At 46.3% G+C, this 15,450-nt stretch overlaps 1 protein-coding gene across 1 annotated transcript; it reads right to left on the reverse strand.

The window, feature by feature from the left end:
- Positions 1-235: 235 nt before the first annotated feature.
- Positions 236-8,357, reverse strand: Defb123 (defensin beta 123). The gene is made up of 2 exons (XM_041670045.1): positions 8,300-8,357; positions 236-381 (listed from the first exon to the last, which is right to left on the reverse strand). Exons 1-2 carry the CDS (start codon positions 8,355-8,357, stop codon positions 236-238), a joined length of 204 nt encoding a protein of 67 aa, XP_041525979.1.
- Between the last annotated feature and the right edge of the window lie 7,093 nt (positions 8,358-15,450).

Raw genomic sequence — 15,450 nt, forward strand, 5'->3', positions numbered from 1 at the left:
ATCCTATGCCTCATGGATTTGAAAACATTCCACCATTCACCCATGAGAGACAGAGATGCCACATTTTTATTATGATGGCGGTTATTATAGTTTTGACTTCCTAAACCTGAAAATCGCTAGTCTAGGCGAGCAGGTTACACAGGGGTGGCCGGATGCATTTATTGACTGAGCACAAGAACCCATGAGCTCAACCTAGGACAACTTTGCAAACTGCATTCTCCAGTCTTCAGGGTACTTAAAACATCCACGGCTTTGGCTTCGGCTGGTACTTGGGCTTCACACAGCACATCCTCCCATTTGTGCAGTAGACGTAGACACTCTCCTTCCTGGAGCACCGATGGCGACACTTGCCACGGAGGTTCCAGCATCTCTGAGCATCACCTGGTAGAAAGAGGAGTGAAAGGAGGTCATGGAAGTCCTAAGGAGAGGGTGGCTCTGGACTGGAGGAGCTGACACAGGTGGGAAAAGACCCTCCGCTTTCCCTTTGACCCCTCTTACCTACTGTTGTTTTTCTGACCCCATTTCCCCCCTACCTTCTTTGACTGTGAATCTGGACTAAATGACAAATGACTTGAAAATCTGCTTTTAAAGTACTGTTGTAGTCAGCCTGGGTTACATGAAACTCTGTCTAAAAAAAAAACAAAAAAAAACCACAAACCAAGAAAGAAACAGAGTTCTGATAGTCACAAGAGGAGACAGCTACACTGGTTGGCCCAAAGAAGGGGAACAGATAGAAATGATGTCCAACCGCAGGCTGTGTGGCGTGACATTGTTTGCTGCCTGACACAACAAAGGCCCACACCCATTTCTCCATGAAGCGCCAGTTCCTCTTTGACCTACAGATGTCTTGGTGTCCCTGGGAGGAATGACATCTTTAAGGTCCATTTGAATCACGGGTTTCCTTCCGACAAGTCTGACTGAGGCCCAGACATGGAGAAGGGAAAGGGAAGCCTTTGGAGGGGAGGCTCGGAGTTCCAGCTCCTACATCCTCAGCAACAGCCTTGCCCTCTCTGGGTGTTTCCTTAGAGCACAGAAGGAGGACAACATTTCCAGCTGTCACCAAGGAAAGAAACGACAACAAATGCCTGCAGGAACGTGAGAGAAGAGGAACTCCTGTTCACGGCTGGTAGGAGGGAGAACCTGCGCAGCCACTGTGGATATCAGTATAGAGGTTCCTCAGCAGGCTGAAACTAGCATGGCCATAGAACCCACTTGTAACGTTCCTGAATATGCTCAGGGCTTTTACAGTAGTCTGTGCTATCAGAGATACTCGCACATCTGTGTCTATGGCTGCACCATTCACTATAGCCAAGATATGGAATCAGTCTAGATGTCCGCCCACGGATGAATAAAGCAAACGAGGTCCATGTGCACAGGGGATTGGACTCAGCTATAAGTGGAATGAAATCATGATTATTTTTTAGGAAAATAGATGGAGCTGAAAATTATGATGTTATATATAGCTCAGAAACATTGCCTCTTTTATGTATAGAATCCAGATTTAAATGTATATATGCACATATGCACACATGCACACTATAAAAGTATTAAAAGTAAACATGTACATATGCATGCTGTGGAAGTATTAAATGTGCACATGCATGTATGCACAAATGTATACATGCACACATGCATGCCATGAAGGTAGAAAGGGGACTGTGAAAGGAGAAGATGTCTAGAGATGGGAACGTGGAGCAGAGAGGGTAATATAGACACGAAAGCAGAAGGAAGGACTGTGTGGGGAGGAAGGGAAGTATCCAGAGGGCAGAGGGGAAAGTGGGGCATAAAGTGGAAGGAGAGACTCAAAATATGATATAGATGCATGGAAGTGCCGCAGTGAGACCCATGCATGGAAGTGCCACAGTGAGACCCATTCACGGACGTGCCGCAGTGAGACCCATGTAGACCCATGCGTGGAAGTGCTGCAGTCAGACCCATGCGTGGAAGTGCTGCAGTGAGACCCATGCACAGAAGTGCTGCAGTGAGACCCATGCAGACCCATGCATGGAAGTGCCTCAGTGAGAAGGTTAATAAAAAATTTAAAAAGAGTAACAGCAGCTATTTTAATCAGCATTAAAAACTTCAGATGGGGACAAGAGGAGCGAGAAAAGAGGAGAGAAACAAAACAAAACAAACAAATCCACATGCCCACACTGCGCAGATCTCCAGCAGGAACCCTCCTGTCTTTGAACGCTCATCTGAATACACACGTGAGGAAACTATCAAAGTCTGGGGAACTGTCCTCAGGACAGTGAATGCCCTTTGTGTTCACCCATCAAAGCCAGAAGACTTTATAAAGCTTGTAGCGTTTAAGGGACCAGAGGTTAAGAGCACTTGCTGCTCTGTCAGAGGACCCAGGTTTGGTTCCCAGCACCCACGTGACAGCTCACAGCAAGCTGTAACTTCAGTTCCAGGGGATCCAACAGCCTCCTCAGGTCTCTGCAGACACAAAGGATGCATACGGTGCACAAACATATGTGAGAGTAAAATACACATAAGAGAAAAACAAATACAGAAACTTGGCCAGTACACAGGTATAATTCCAGCACCCAGGAGGTGGAGACGGGAAGACTAGGAGGCAAGTCTCACTCTATCGTGAGTTCTAAGGCAGCCTGGGCTATACAAGACTAAATAACTAAACATTAACTAACTAAATAAATCAGAAAAGTCTTTTTTTAAAAAAAGATAAGTGAACTTGAAGACACAAAACAAACTTTTCAAAATGAAATAGAGAAAGACTAAAGCCTTGCTGACTGTGGACTGCTAACAGCAGGTCAACTTGCCCGTAGTTGAACCACCAAAGGAATAAGAGGGGAGAGACAAGAAGAGTGTGTGAGGAAGAAATAGTGTCTGGAAAATCCCAAGCATGATACAATCACAAGTAGCCAGAACCCTGCTTCCTGATCTGACTCCCAAAAGTTGTCCTTTGGTGTGCATACCTGCCGTGGTACATGCATGCAGCTATGGAAGCCGATGGGGATTATCTGGGGAGTAGGAAGGAGACCAGGAAGGGTGGGGTCAGGGAGAGTAGCGGTGTGTGTGTGTGTGTGTGTGTGTGTGCGCGCACACACGCATGTGTGGGAATATGGGGTGAGTGTGCTGTGGAATGCCGCTCTCTGAAAATACAGCTATTACTCTACTTTCTTCCTTAAGGAAAACAGATTTATTTACTATTTGGCTGAACTGGGCCAGCAAAGACGCCTCCTCTCTCCCTTTCCTGTCTTGATGTTACAATTTCATAGAAAAGGCGAAACAAGAATCTTGGCATCCCCAGTGCTCTGAGATAAGCATTCAGAGCAGCGAGGGATTCTCCAGGGGGGCAACCAATAAGGCTGAAGAAAACAATGAAAAGATGTGGGTGTGGGGTCATGGGATCTCTTCCGGGGGAGTCGGGCTCCACTGGTGGCCCCAGGGCTTCAGCCCAGAGGTTTCTGAGGAAATTAGAATCTTTGGGGTTCGCTGTTGCAGTAGGATCACAGCTGAGGAGAGCCGTATCCTGACCCCCTCCACTCTCCTCTTACGTAGAGGGTGCCTGGCTTTTTATCTTCCCAGGAAATGTCCCTGATCTCTTCTTCAGGTCATAGACCCATGTCCCACAGCAAGAGCCAGCATGTGACAGGCCTGCCAATCATAGCATTCCATCTATCAGGCGGCATAAACAGACTGAGTCCCGGGCCGTCCAGGAACTGACCGTTGGCAAATCAGGTGTGTGGAAGTGACGTCACTGTGAACCTATGCCACTACCATACATACGATGCATTTATTTTATTCTACGTGTATGAGAGTTTTGCCTGCACGTACATATGTGAACTACATTGGTTTAGTAGTACTCAAGGAGGCCAGAAGAGGATGTAGGATTCCCTGAAACTGGAGTAACAAAAGATTGAGAGCTACCATGTGGGTGCTGGGAACCCAACCCAGGCCCTTTGGAAGAGTAGCAAGTGCTCTTAACCACAGAGTCTTTCTCCAGCCCTACCATGGCCAGCTTAGTCAGAGCAGCCATGACTTCCTGCAAGAGACCCTCCAGGCTGGGCCTACTCAAAGTCCCTCATAGAGGGAGGGAATGGGAAGGAAACCAGACTCTCACTTCCGCCTTGCATATTCTCCCAGCTATGTGTAATTCTGCCCCATCTGCGTGTTGGCTCAGGAGCCACTGAGATTGAGCAGGAAGGCTAGCTGAGGCAGGGACTCCATCTATCCAGGTACAGGAACTTTGGGGTCACCTGTGTTCTTGTATGTAACCCTCACTCATGCTCCTATAGCGGAAGCCCAGTAAACTGCTTAGCCCCCTAAGCTGGGCTCGGATGGAATCTAACTTTGGTGTGTCGCTGGTGCCATGTGGAGCGAGTAGCCACTTGTTTGCACCTCCTCGGGAAGTGTTCACACGGTGGGTGAATACGGGCCAAGTGCACCGATGTACACGTGTGACGATGTCAGAGCAAACCCTTTATTCTGTCCTCTAATTGAACAATTTAATTTAAAGAAAAAAAAGTAGTTAGTAAGGGCTGGAGCTGCTGTCCAGAGGGACAGCACTGTTGAGGACCTAGGAGGCCTTGAATATGATTGCCCGGGCAGCAAAGGCAGCTGCCGTAAGACAGACAGTTAAAGGGACATGAGAGCAATGCATTGTGGGTTGATAGCCTGTGTAGCTGTAAGGGCTGGGAGGGAACACCCACTGTTTTAAGATTCCTGTATCCTCTGTGGATTGGCCGCTTAGCATCAGAAGGCAGACCAAGAAGGCATAACCTTAATGTCAACCTTGGAGCCTACTCAGGATAGATGCAGGGACTGGACAAGGGCAGTCTACAACTTCCTGTCACACGGGTATAAACTCACCAGACCCTTTTGTTGAACAAAGGGTCAGAATGCGGAGAAACCCGGTTTTCTGAAACAAAGACCCCACTGACACTTTGTATCTGAAATCCTGTTCCCGAGGATGGAACATCCCACAGTTCTCCCCAAGGAATCAGGTTTCCCAGCCCAGACAAACAGCTTTGATATCCATTAGGTGCCAAGGAGGTGCCGAGGGGCAGATGAGACAAATTCTCCCCCTCGCTCTCCCTTTCTCCTTTTCTCACGCTCTATTTTATTTTGGGGGAGGGGGAGGACAGGGATGATGACCTGTACTGTCTCGCCTCCCAAGTGCTGGAATAGTGAGGCATGGGTCAGCCTGGGTCTGAATGTCAGCCCTTTACAAACCGCTTGTGGTCCAGCCTCGATTGGGAGCCTCCCCAGCACCATTTATGCTACGCTTAAGCCCCACCCTTCTTCTCTTCCTCCGTGCCCAGCGGTTTTCAACCTACCTAATGCTGCCACACCCTTTATACAGTTCCTCACGTTGTACATGAAATGCTTGTTCCACACGATTATTTCATTGCTACTTCATAACTGTGATTTTGCTCCTGCCGTAACAAATAATGTACGTGCCTATGTGCGGCCCGAAGGAGTCGAGAACCTACAGGTTAAGAGTGTTTGTCACTGGGTAAGGTGTTGCCAACCCCACCGACCCTTGGGGATGCAGTGTCCTTCGCAGCAGGGAAGAGTGGTGATATTACAGGACTGTGGGGGGAGGGTCTTCTTAAAGACAGACTGACATTACACAAGCAACTAGGATATTTAGAATAAAGCTTACAAATCAAAGAGCCCACCCCCGATGAGGATGGGACAATTTGAGGTCACTAAGAATAGTGTGGTGGCAGCCCTCAGGAGGCAGAGGCAGGCAGCTCTCTGTGAACCTGAGGGCAGCCTGGGGCTACTGAGTGAATCCCAGGGATACACATCAGAGGGATACTATGAATTCTACCCTGAGTGCAATTGGCAAATCCTCACTGTGGGAGGAAACCGGCCAGTGACCAGCTATTTCAGGAGAACTTGTAAAGACAGAGCCGTGAAGGTCAGGGAACTATTAAAAGGCATATTTTAACAATAGATGCCTGCGAGCTGGGGCCACACAGCGAGATCCGGTCTCAACAATCAAAAACAAACAAAAAGGTGTCTTGGGATGTCACCTTGGCAATGAGTGTTTCATGAAGAAATGAAAAAAAAAATTGGTCGCTGTACAAGTCAGGACCCTTAGGGGAGGAAGGGAGCTATGGTGGGGTGTGTGGGAAGGGCTTGGGGGGCTCAGCTGACTGAGCTGTGTGGTGCCACAAGGACCTGTCCTTGGCTGCATTTGCTGGGCAGCGTGTTTGCTTTCTGTACCCGTGATTCTGCCTTGTTTCACAACAAAGATAAGGAAAACCCAGCATTTGAGCTCTCATTTTTAAAAAAGATTTGTTTTTATTTTATGTGTGTAAATGTTTTTGTCTGCATGTGTGTGTGCCACATCTGTATAACAGCTGCGGCCAGAAGAGGTGTCAAACCTCGGGACCTGGAGCTGCAAATGGCTGTGAGCTGCCTCGAGACCTCAGTTTTTAATTCAAGCATGTCAAGATGAACCACCGTGTGTGTGTGTGTGTGTGTGTGTGTGTCTGTGTTTGTGTGTGCGCGCATGCGCATGTGTGTGTTTCATGAATGCAGAGGCTGGAGGAGGACGTGGGGTGTTCTCTATCACTTCCCACCTTGTGACATTGATGTGAGGGCTCTCTGAGTTGGAAATTCCCCCTTTGTCTAGCCTGGCTGGCTAGTTAGTCCCTGGATCTGTCTGTCTCTACCTCCTAGCACTGGGGCTATGTGCAGCCCCGTCTGGCTCTTTATGTGGGAGCTGTGGATTCAAACTCAGGTCCCTTTGCTTGCACAGGAAGTGTTCTTCCTCACGGAAGCATCCCTCTAGCCCTTAAGCATTTAAAAATTACACTTATTTATTTATTTATTGCTCTCTTGCGAGCACACACCGAGGACAACTTGCGGGAGCCAGTCCTCTCCTACCGCGAGGGGCTTGGCGCTGAAGCTCTCCTTGTCAGTCTTGGCAGCAAGTGCCTTGACCCGATGAGTCATCTCACTGATTCTGTTTCATACACTTTTGAGTGGTGTACATTTCAGCCCCCTTTCATCCCGAGACCCTTTGACTGTTACGAAGTAGAACTGAGTACAATCTCTGTCCTGTGGGGCACTGGGGAACAATGGTTAGGATGCCAGTTGTCAGCTTAAATGAGTTGTTTCAGGTCATAGCAAGGCCATACTTTCAAGAAGCAAAATTTACCAAGAAAAGTCCAGGACTAGGTAAAGCCTGGTGGGTTTGCACAAAGTCACCTGACTGTGAGCTATCGGAGACAAAGGCCGAGGGCTACCAAAGTATGAGGCTTCCACGCAAGGCCTCTCACCTGCTGTGACTACACACACAATGTCATCACGGTCATTGGAGAAACATGCAAACGGCCCTCTGAACACTGGTGAGGGTCACAGGCAGACAGTGGTGAGCCACTTGCCAACTTGGGCGCTTGGCTTTTCTTTCTCCCTTAGTGAAGGGTGTTTCAGGGTCACAGGAGGAAACTGAGGTCAGCTTGTTTAGAAAAATAGTATGCTCTGATTCTGGAAAGTTCGACAGTCCTGGGGTGAACAGAAGCTCTGACAAGTGAATGGAGGGGGCATGTAGCTGGTGCATGTATATGTGTGTGTGGGGGGGGGGTTGGAAGGATAGGGGTGACCTTCTCCAGCTAAACTCTCCCATGATGCTCACCTGGCCTTCTAGGCAACTTCAGGCTGCTTCCTCTCCTGCTCCCATCACTCACCCCTGCCTTAGCACTGGGTCCCCACAGGCCGCATGCTCCCCCCACCCAGGGATGCTACTTATGCTTATCCCACACCTTTCCCTCCCCACCTCTTCCCGTCCCTCACCTAATTTCACGTCACTTCCCAGGACTCTGCTGACCTCAGGCCCTACTCACGTGTGCCCAGTTCCCTGGCTTCCCTTTGTCATAGCTTTGGGAACAATACTGTTTAACTGTGTCTGAGAGCCATGCCCTTTTCCTCCATAATCCTGGCTCCGGCACAAAGTACGGTACAGAGAGGGGGGAGCTGCACACACAAGCTTCTGGCCATGGCAGCGGCTTTTACTAAGCCTAGAACATTCGGGGGACTGCTTTACAAGAGATCAGTTGTTGCCTTCTCTTTGGCTGCTTCTGACCCCACACTAGCCCTTTGCCCCGCCTGGTAGAACCGAGTGAGCATGGCGTGGGTGATGAATGAGATAGATACTCAGGATGTTGTCGCTGGTACCTAAGATCAGGCACCTGGCAAGGGGCCTGGGAATGGTGATGGCTCCGAGACCCTAGGCAGCTGGTCCTCCTTGCCCCTGGGTGTTCGCTGACAAGGCCAGGGTCTCCCTGCCCGGCCCCTTCCCTGAGGAGATCTGCATTACCTGGAATGAGCTGGGACAGGAGCAGCAGGGTTGCCAAGGTCAGCAGCAGGAGCTTCATGGTGGTGAAGCTTCGAGTTCAAAGTGGTGGCAAAGTCAGTGGCCAGCCGGGGAGGCCGAGACTCTCTGGCGGAAGTCCCTTGGATCGCCAGAAGCAGCCCACAGGAACAGCCCTGTATCCCGGGTCTACAGTGTGGAGCCACACCCACAGAGTCCACAGCATCCCTTTGTCTTTTGGACCAGGAGGGTGGTGAGGGCAGCTAAGGTCCAAGGCCACACAGCACAAGCCTTCCCCAACCAGCTTTGCACCACCTTATTCAAGGCACCACAAGGGGGCGCCACGCACACGAATGCCATTAGTGGCTACCAAAGACACTGGCAGAGAACAGGAAATGGGGTTCCAGGCAGGGCAAAGTCTGGTCAAGGGTAGGTAGATACAAGAGGAACAAACACCGGAGGGTGAAGGAGGGACACCAACTCAATGACAGCATGTGAGGCCGCTCCGAGCAGCAGCCAAGCACAGGGTTGATCTGGGCTCAGGGATGAGCCCCTTCCCTGGGGATTCAGGAAGAGATGTTCTCTGAACTCTGGTCTGGTTTCTTTAGCTCCCTTAGCTGAAGCAAGGTGGCTGCCCCTGTAGTTAGTAATACTCTCTTCAGGGTCCTCATATTCCAACCTTCCAGCAAAAGGAAACAATTCTCGCCATAAACTATCTCTTCCAATTGTTTATGCAAATTCTCCTTGACTGGACCCTCCTGATATAGAGGTTAAGAGAATCAAGGCGCACACAGAGCTTAAAAGTAAGATAGTGACTGAGCCATCCTGAGGGACAGGAAATAGTGGGTGGGCTGCCAGAGATTTACACAAAGGCAAATGAAAGTGTGTGTCAAGTAGTTCTTTCAGGAATGTTTACAAGGAAGAGAATAAGAAGGCCTGGGAAGGGACCCAGTGACCAGCCCTACAACTGGACCACGGTGGCCGGCTGCCTCTTACTTCCTGTGAAGTTTCAGTTGGAGGAGAGTCACTATCGGCTTCACAGAATAAGGAATCTATGGCAAAATTAGTCTCAGCGTAGTCGTTCGAGGATCTGGGAAAGCAAGGACTTGACAAGGAACAGAGGGTGTTAGTTAACTTCCAGGGTAAGGGGCCAAGACTTGAAGCACCCCTAGGACTGCGATGAGGCGGTGCAGGACTCTGGGGAGATTCTTGGCTCCCCTGCTACTGATGTCTGTTTGTGGCAGTCACTGAGAAGTGGTTAGCGGTTAGGAGATGTAGTTCAACTCAAAAGCACAGAAAATATACTTAACAAAATCATAGAAGAAAACTTTCCCAACCTAAATAAAGATATGCCTATGAAGATACAAGAGGCTTACAGAACACCAGACTGGATAAAAAAAAATAGTCCCCTTGCCACATAATAATCAAAACACTAAACATAACACTCCTGTATTGCTGATGGGAATGCAAGCTGGTACAGCCCCTCTGGATATCTCCGAAAATTAGGAAACAACCTTCCTCAAGAGCCAGCAATACCACTTTTGGGTATATATACAAAGGATGCTCAACCGTGCCACAAGGACATGTGCTCAACTATGTTCACAGCAGCATTGTCTGTCATAGCCAGAACCTGGAAACAACCTAAATGCCCCTTGACCGAAGAATGGATAAGGAAAATAATGGAGTACTACATAGCAGAAAAAATAACAACATCTTGAATTTTGCAGGCAAATGGATAGAGCTAGGAAACATCATTTTGAGTGAGGTAACCCAGACTCAGAAAGACAATTATCATATGTACTCACTCATAAGTGATTTTTAAACATAAAGCAAAGAAAACCAGCTTACAAATCACAATCCCAGAGAACCTAGACAACAATGAAGACCCCAAGAGAGACTTACATGGATCTAATCTACATGGGAAGTAGGAAAAGGCAAGATCTCCCAAGTAAATTGGAAGTATGGGGACCTTGGGAGAGGTTGGAGGGGGAGGGGAGAGGCAGGAAGGGGAGCAGAGAAAAATGTAGAGATCAATAAAAATCAATAAAAAACCACAAAAAAGAAATAAAGAGCATTAGACAATTTAAAATTTGAAAGTGTCTGAAGGTAGCCCATTAAAGCCAAGTGTTCTCTCTCTCTTACAATATTCCTTGTTTCTTGCTGAAAGGGAAGATCACTGAGAGGAAGAAGACTATTTCCTCTTCCTCATCCATCCCCGTTCCTGATGCACAGTGCAGAAGGTAGTGGCAACTCATTCATTTGAACAAACCTATGCACAGTATAAGGTTGTTAAGAGCTCTGGCCTCAACCTGCCATCCCTGCGCTCGATGAGTCTCTGGGTCAGCCACACCACTGTAGCCTTGACTTGCAGGAGAATGTAACCACTTGTTATCTCCCCTAGTTCCTCAGGGGGAGCTGATGCAGCTTGTTTCCCAAGCTGTAATCTCAGAATTAACGTATAAAGATGTTTAGCTCTGTGCTTTCCTCCTGCCCTTTATCATGAGAGAGTTGATTGTCCAAGGTCATTGGAAGCCCCTGTGTGGCTCAGAGATGGCTGGGATGTAACATCTCAGGCTTTTGTAGGACAAAGAAAAATCTTGTAAAAGAATTTAATAATATCCAAGCATCTATCCAGTCTACCCAACAGGAATAAACAGGACTTAGGGAGACAAAAGCCTTACAGTGTAGTTCCTGAAGGATTTCAGGACTCAGTTTCTAGAAGGGAGTATGTTGGTTAGTCAGGGCTTAGTGTCAGAAAAGACTAACAGTCCCCAACTCCCACCCTGGTTACTTCAGTTGGACCAGAAAGGTAGGTAATGGTGGCCGATGAAATGAAATGTAGAGACGGGCAGTGATGGTCTCCAGCTGGGCCAGTTCAAGGCCCCAACAAGTTGCAAAGAACAATTGAAGATGGTGGGCTCTTTCTGGTCCAGCTCAATCCAGCTCCAGGGACTGCCTCACTATGAGAGCAGGCCCAGACCGCAGTTACCCTTCTCCCTAGCGAACTTTGCAATTTTAGGGACCTCTTAAGTCTTGTACATATTCTTGAATCATGTGTTTACTTATAACAGACTGATTTTTGGATAAAATGGGCTTCCGGGAAGAGCACACTGGTCCTCTGGAAGTTTCCACCCTGGAGGAGGCACAGAGGAGAAGGTGACAAAAGAGAGACGTAAGCCCCTAGTCTGCCAGGGCCAGCACCATTGCTGTTTGGCTCAGCTGGCCCTTTTCCTAAAGAGTGCATTGTGGCCTCCTCAGCTGAGTTCATGAAACCCCTAGCTGTTTGCTCTACCGCTGTGTCCTGTTTGAATTCTTCTCTTTTGGGAGAACAGGAATGAAGACTGCTTCTGGGGTCTAGAGCAGAGAAAACTCAAGACTGCCTTGTCCTAGCTGTGTTTTATCATAGCTCAGCTATCATAAAAAAAAATGACCGAAAGCAACTTAGGAAGCATTTATTTGGCTTTCAGGTTACAGTTCATTGTTGCAAGATATTTGATTATACTATAAAGTTATATTACTGTGATTGGTTTAATTAAAACCTGAACAGTCAATAGTTAGCTAGGCAGGATTTCCAGGCACAGAAGATGCTGGAAAGAAAGGTGGAGATGCCAGGAGATGCAGTGGAGATGAGTCATGTAGATGAGGTGACAGCCACGAGCCATGTGTCAGTACATAGATGAATGGAAATGGGTTCACTTAAGTTAGAGAAGCTAGTTCCAGACAAGCCTAAGCTATCAGCTGAGCTTTCACAATTGATAAGAAGTCTCTGTATGGTTATTTGGGAACTGGCAAGCAAAACAAAAAAAGACATATGGCATCCAATGTTCAGCCACATATTTCCACATAAAACCCAAGAAAGCTTTTAAAAAGATTCCAAACACACAGAAACAAAGCCAAATGTGGCTTTCTGGTGACTACAGCCTCTCAGACAGGCTCAGTGCTAGCGGCATACAGAGGCATGGCTCTTTTAAGAGGTCCTGCTCATGAGCACTTAGATGGGGTTTATGAGCAGTGGGCGGCAGGCTACTTGGTGGCGGGAGACTAGGTAGAAATGCTGACAGCAGCATGGGCCCAGAAACTTTCCAGGCCTGGGGCGATAAACGTACCTCCTCCATGAAGCTAGGTTCTCAGGGAACTGAGGGAGCAGATCCAGCTGCTAGCACACCATGAGCTAAGCTGCATGGTGGCTTTAAGATTTTGCTCACGCAGACGAAAAGGTTGCAGATATAGAGTAAAGCAGGGTCAGATGGAAAAAAAAACTCTAAACAGGTTACAGTGTGTTTAACAGCATGTATAGGCTTAAGAAAAAAGAGGATATGGACAGTCATAAAAATAATTTAAAAATAATAGTAAAGTCTTTAACGAGAGAAGAAAGGTAATGAACATAAACCACACAGAGATGGGAAATACACAGGAAGTCTGGCTCCTGTATGGCGTTGTATTGACTTTCAAGTTTTTGATTACTGATGAGTGGACAACAGTTGCTGAGAAACACTGGATTATGGAAACTGCTCAATTAAACTAACCTGTACATTTTAAACATGTCTCAACTTCAAAATGGAAAGAAATAACGTATTGCTTTAGAAAAGAGATTATACCTTCATTTCCACAAAAAACAAAAGGCTGTAGATTTGTTCAAGGTTAAAAAGGATCAGGTTTGATCAAGGGAGACCCCCTGAAAATCATGGCTACAAACATAAAGAAATAAACCTGTATTAACTACAAGACAGGTGATGGATATTTCACTTGTTCAAACATAAAGTGAAAAATCATCTTTGGCTGGCTTGGATACCTGTATATATATGGACTGTATGTGTCCATATTTGTGTTAATGTAGATATATATGTTACCTTTGAAAGTTTATGTGTTTTTAGAGCAAGGGGACCAGACACCAAGGAAAATGGATGGCTCAGGTGATCCAGCCTCTCAGAGTGCCTCTGCTGCAGTTTCCTCAGAGTTCTGCAACCAGAACAGTTTCAAGGCTGCTGGCTGAGGTTGTCCAGTCTCACAGACTCTTCTAGCCAGGACTTGACCATTATCCTAATTTTCTCATGGTCCCCCAAAGATGCTAGTGCCTGAAGCAGTCTAGAGAACTTGACACCCACATTTCCAAGAGATGGGGTGGGTTTTGGCCATTTGGTTGGTTATGGTTGTTTGTCATTGTTTAGGGGGGTTGGTTACAAATTGTTATTGGTTATGATCAGAAAAAAGAAAACTGACCAAAGATTAGATTCAGGGATCTCTTTCTGAAGAGAAAAAGGGGGGATATAGTATAAAAATGGTGGGTAAAAGGGTGTATTGTTGAGTCTACTTTTGAACAACCACTGGTTTCAAATATTTTACATTGGTATGAATTTTTGTATTGTTATACTGTATGTATGTTTCTATTCTTAAGATATTGTATCTGTGCAGTTCATTTAACATTGTAATGTAAAGTTTTAGTCCTTGAAAGCTATTTAGGATAATAAATAAATGCAAGTTAGTAGTTAATAATCTGTAATAATCAAACTTGTAGTCATGTTAGATGTGTTTTCAAGGTATATCAGATAGGTATTTAGATAGATAAACAGATAGACAGATAGCCTTCAAGCACTTCAAAGGCCTACAGAATATAGCATTTAAGATGTTTAATAACCCAAGGCTTTTTATGATAGTGAGACATGTCTGCTCCTGGCAGCTCCAATTTACTTTAGAAAGGATGATGGGCATTGAGGAACCTCCAAATGGAGTTTGCTTTCATTGTGACAAAACTATTCATTTGGGAAAAAACTGTCCTTGCCTTGATTACTGACAGAATGCTGTACAAACTGAATAAGCAGGACACAAAGGAAAAAACTGTCAAGCTTTGCCAAGACTAGGCAGGACAGTCCTTCGAAATTCCTGCTTTATAGAAAAGTCTGCCAGATATTCTAAGCTTACAGGCCAAACGATTGAATGCCCCACTGTTGCAGAGGAACCTTGGGTGACTGTTCACGTATTCAGATATCTCTATACTTCTATATTTTTGGAAGTTGTTTGCAATGTACTTCCTGTTTCCTAAAATAATATTTCATTCTTCTGGGGTCTCTAATAAAGTTGAAGACTAGATAGTAATAGTTATACATTTTCTTAGTTATGATGGAAAGTAAATTAGGTACAAAACTTTGGATTCACCAAGATAGGATAAATAATGGAATATTTTCTTTGAATCTGTCAAATACAAATAGATTGGATATTGTAAATGTAACTCTTATCTAATAATTTTTCTTATTGTATATAGTTCCACTATGTTAGAGTTAAAACCTTTTCTTTTTATTTAGACAAAAGGGAGAAATTTCGTGAGCTATTTGATTATACTGTGTAAAAATATGTCACTGTGAATGGTTTAATAAAAAGTTAAACAACTAATAGCTAAGCAGAATTTCCAGGCAAAGAGGATGCTGGGAAGAAGAAGGGTAGAGTTGCTAGGAGACTCGGAAGAAGCAGGTCATGTAGAAGATGAGGCGACAGGCCATGAACCACAGGGCAGCACACAGATTGATGGAAATGAGTTAGTTTAGGTTTCAGGAGCTAGCTAAGAGCAAGCCTGACTTATCAACTGAGCTTTCGTAATTGATAGGAAGTCTCTGTGTGGTTATTTGGAAGCAGGCAGGCGGGACAGAAAAGGACTCCTTACAGTTCATCATTGAGGGAAACCAAGGAAGGAATTCAAGGCGGGGATATGGAGGCAGGAGCTGAGGCAGAGACCATGGAGAATGCTAATTACTGGCTTCTCTCTCTCCCTCTCCCTCTGTCTCTCTCTCTCTCCTTAGCTAGCTTACTCATACAGCCTAGGGATGGTATTGCCCACTGTGGGCTGGGTCCTTCTATGTCAATTAACATTCAAGAACATAACTGGGCAGTGGTGGCACATGCCTTTAATCCCAGCACTTGGGAGGCAGGTGGATCTCTGTGAGTTCAAGGCCAGCCTGGTCTACAAGAGCTAGTCCTGGGACAGGCACCAAGGCTACAGAGATACCTTGTCTCAAAAAAAAAAAAAAAAAACCATTCAAGAACATGACCTACAGACAGGTTCATAGACCAGTCAGATGGTGGCAATTCCTTAATTGAGGTTTTCTCTTCTCAACTGTGTCGAGTTAGCCACACACACCTTGTAACAGGAAGTTCTAAGGCTGAGT

This window comes from Microtus oregoni, unplaced genomic scaffold (assembly GCF_018167655.1).
Source record: "Microtus oregoni isolate MIOR12 unplaced genomic scaffold, Mior012 000020F_ref0000438, whole genome shotgun sequence".
NCBI lineage: Eukaryota > Metazoa > Chordata > Mammalia > Rodentia > Cricetidae > Microtus > Microtus oregoni.

Excerpts from the sequence above, each read along its gene's own strand:
- Defb123 (XM_041670045.1), bottom strand. The coding sequence starts at position 8,357 with ATGAAGCTCCTGCTGCTGACCTTGGCAACCCTGCTGCTCCTGTCCCAG. Across the intron at positions 382-8,299 it reads CCTGTCCCAGCTCATTCCAG|GTGATGCTCAGAGATGCTGG; the intron begins GTAATGCAGATC and ends TCTTTCTACCAG.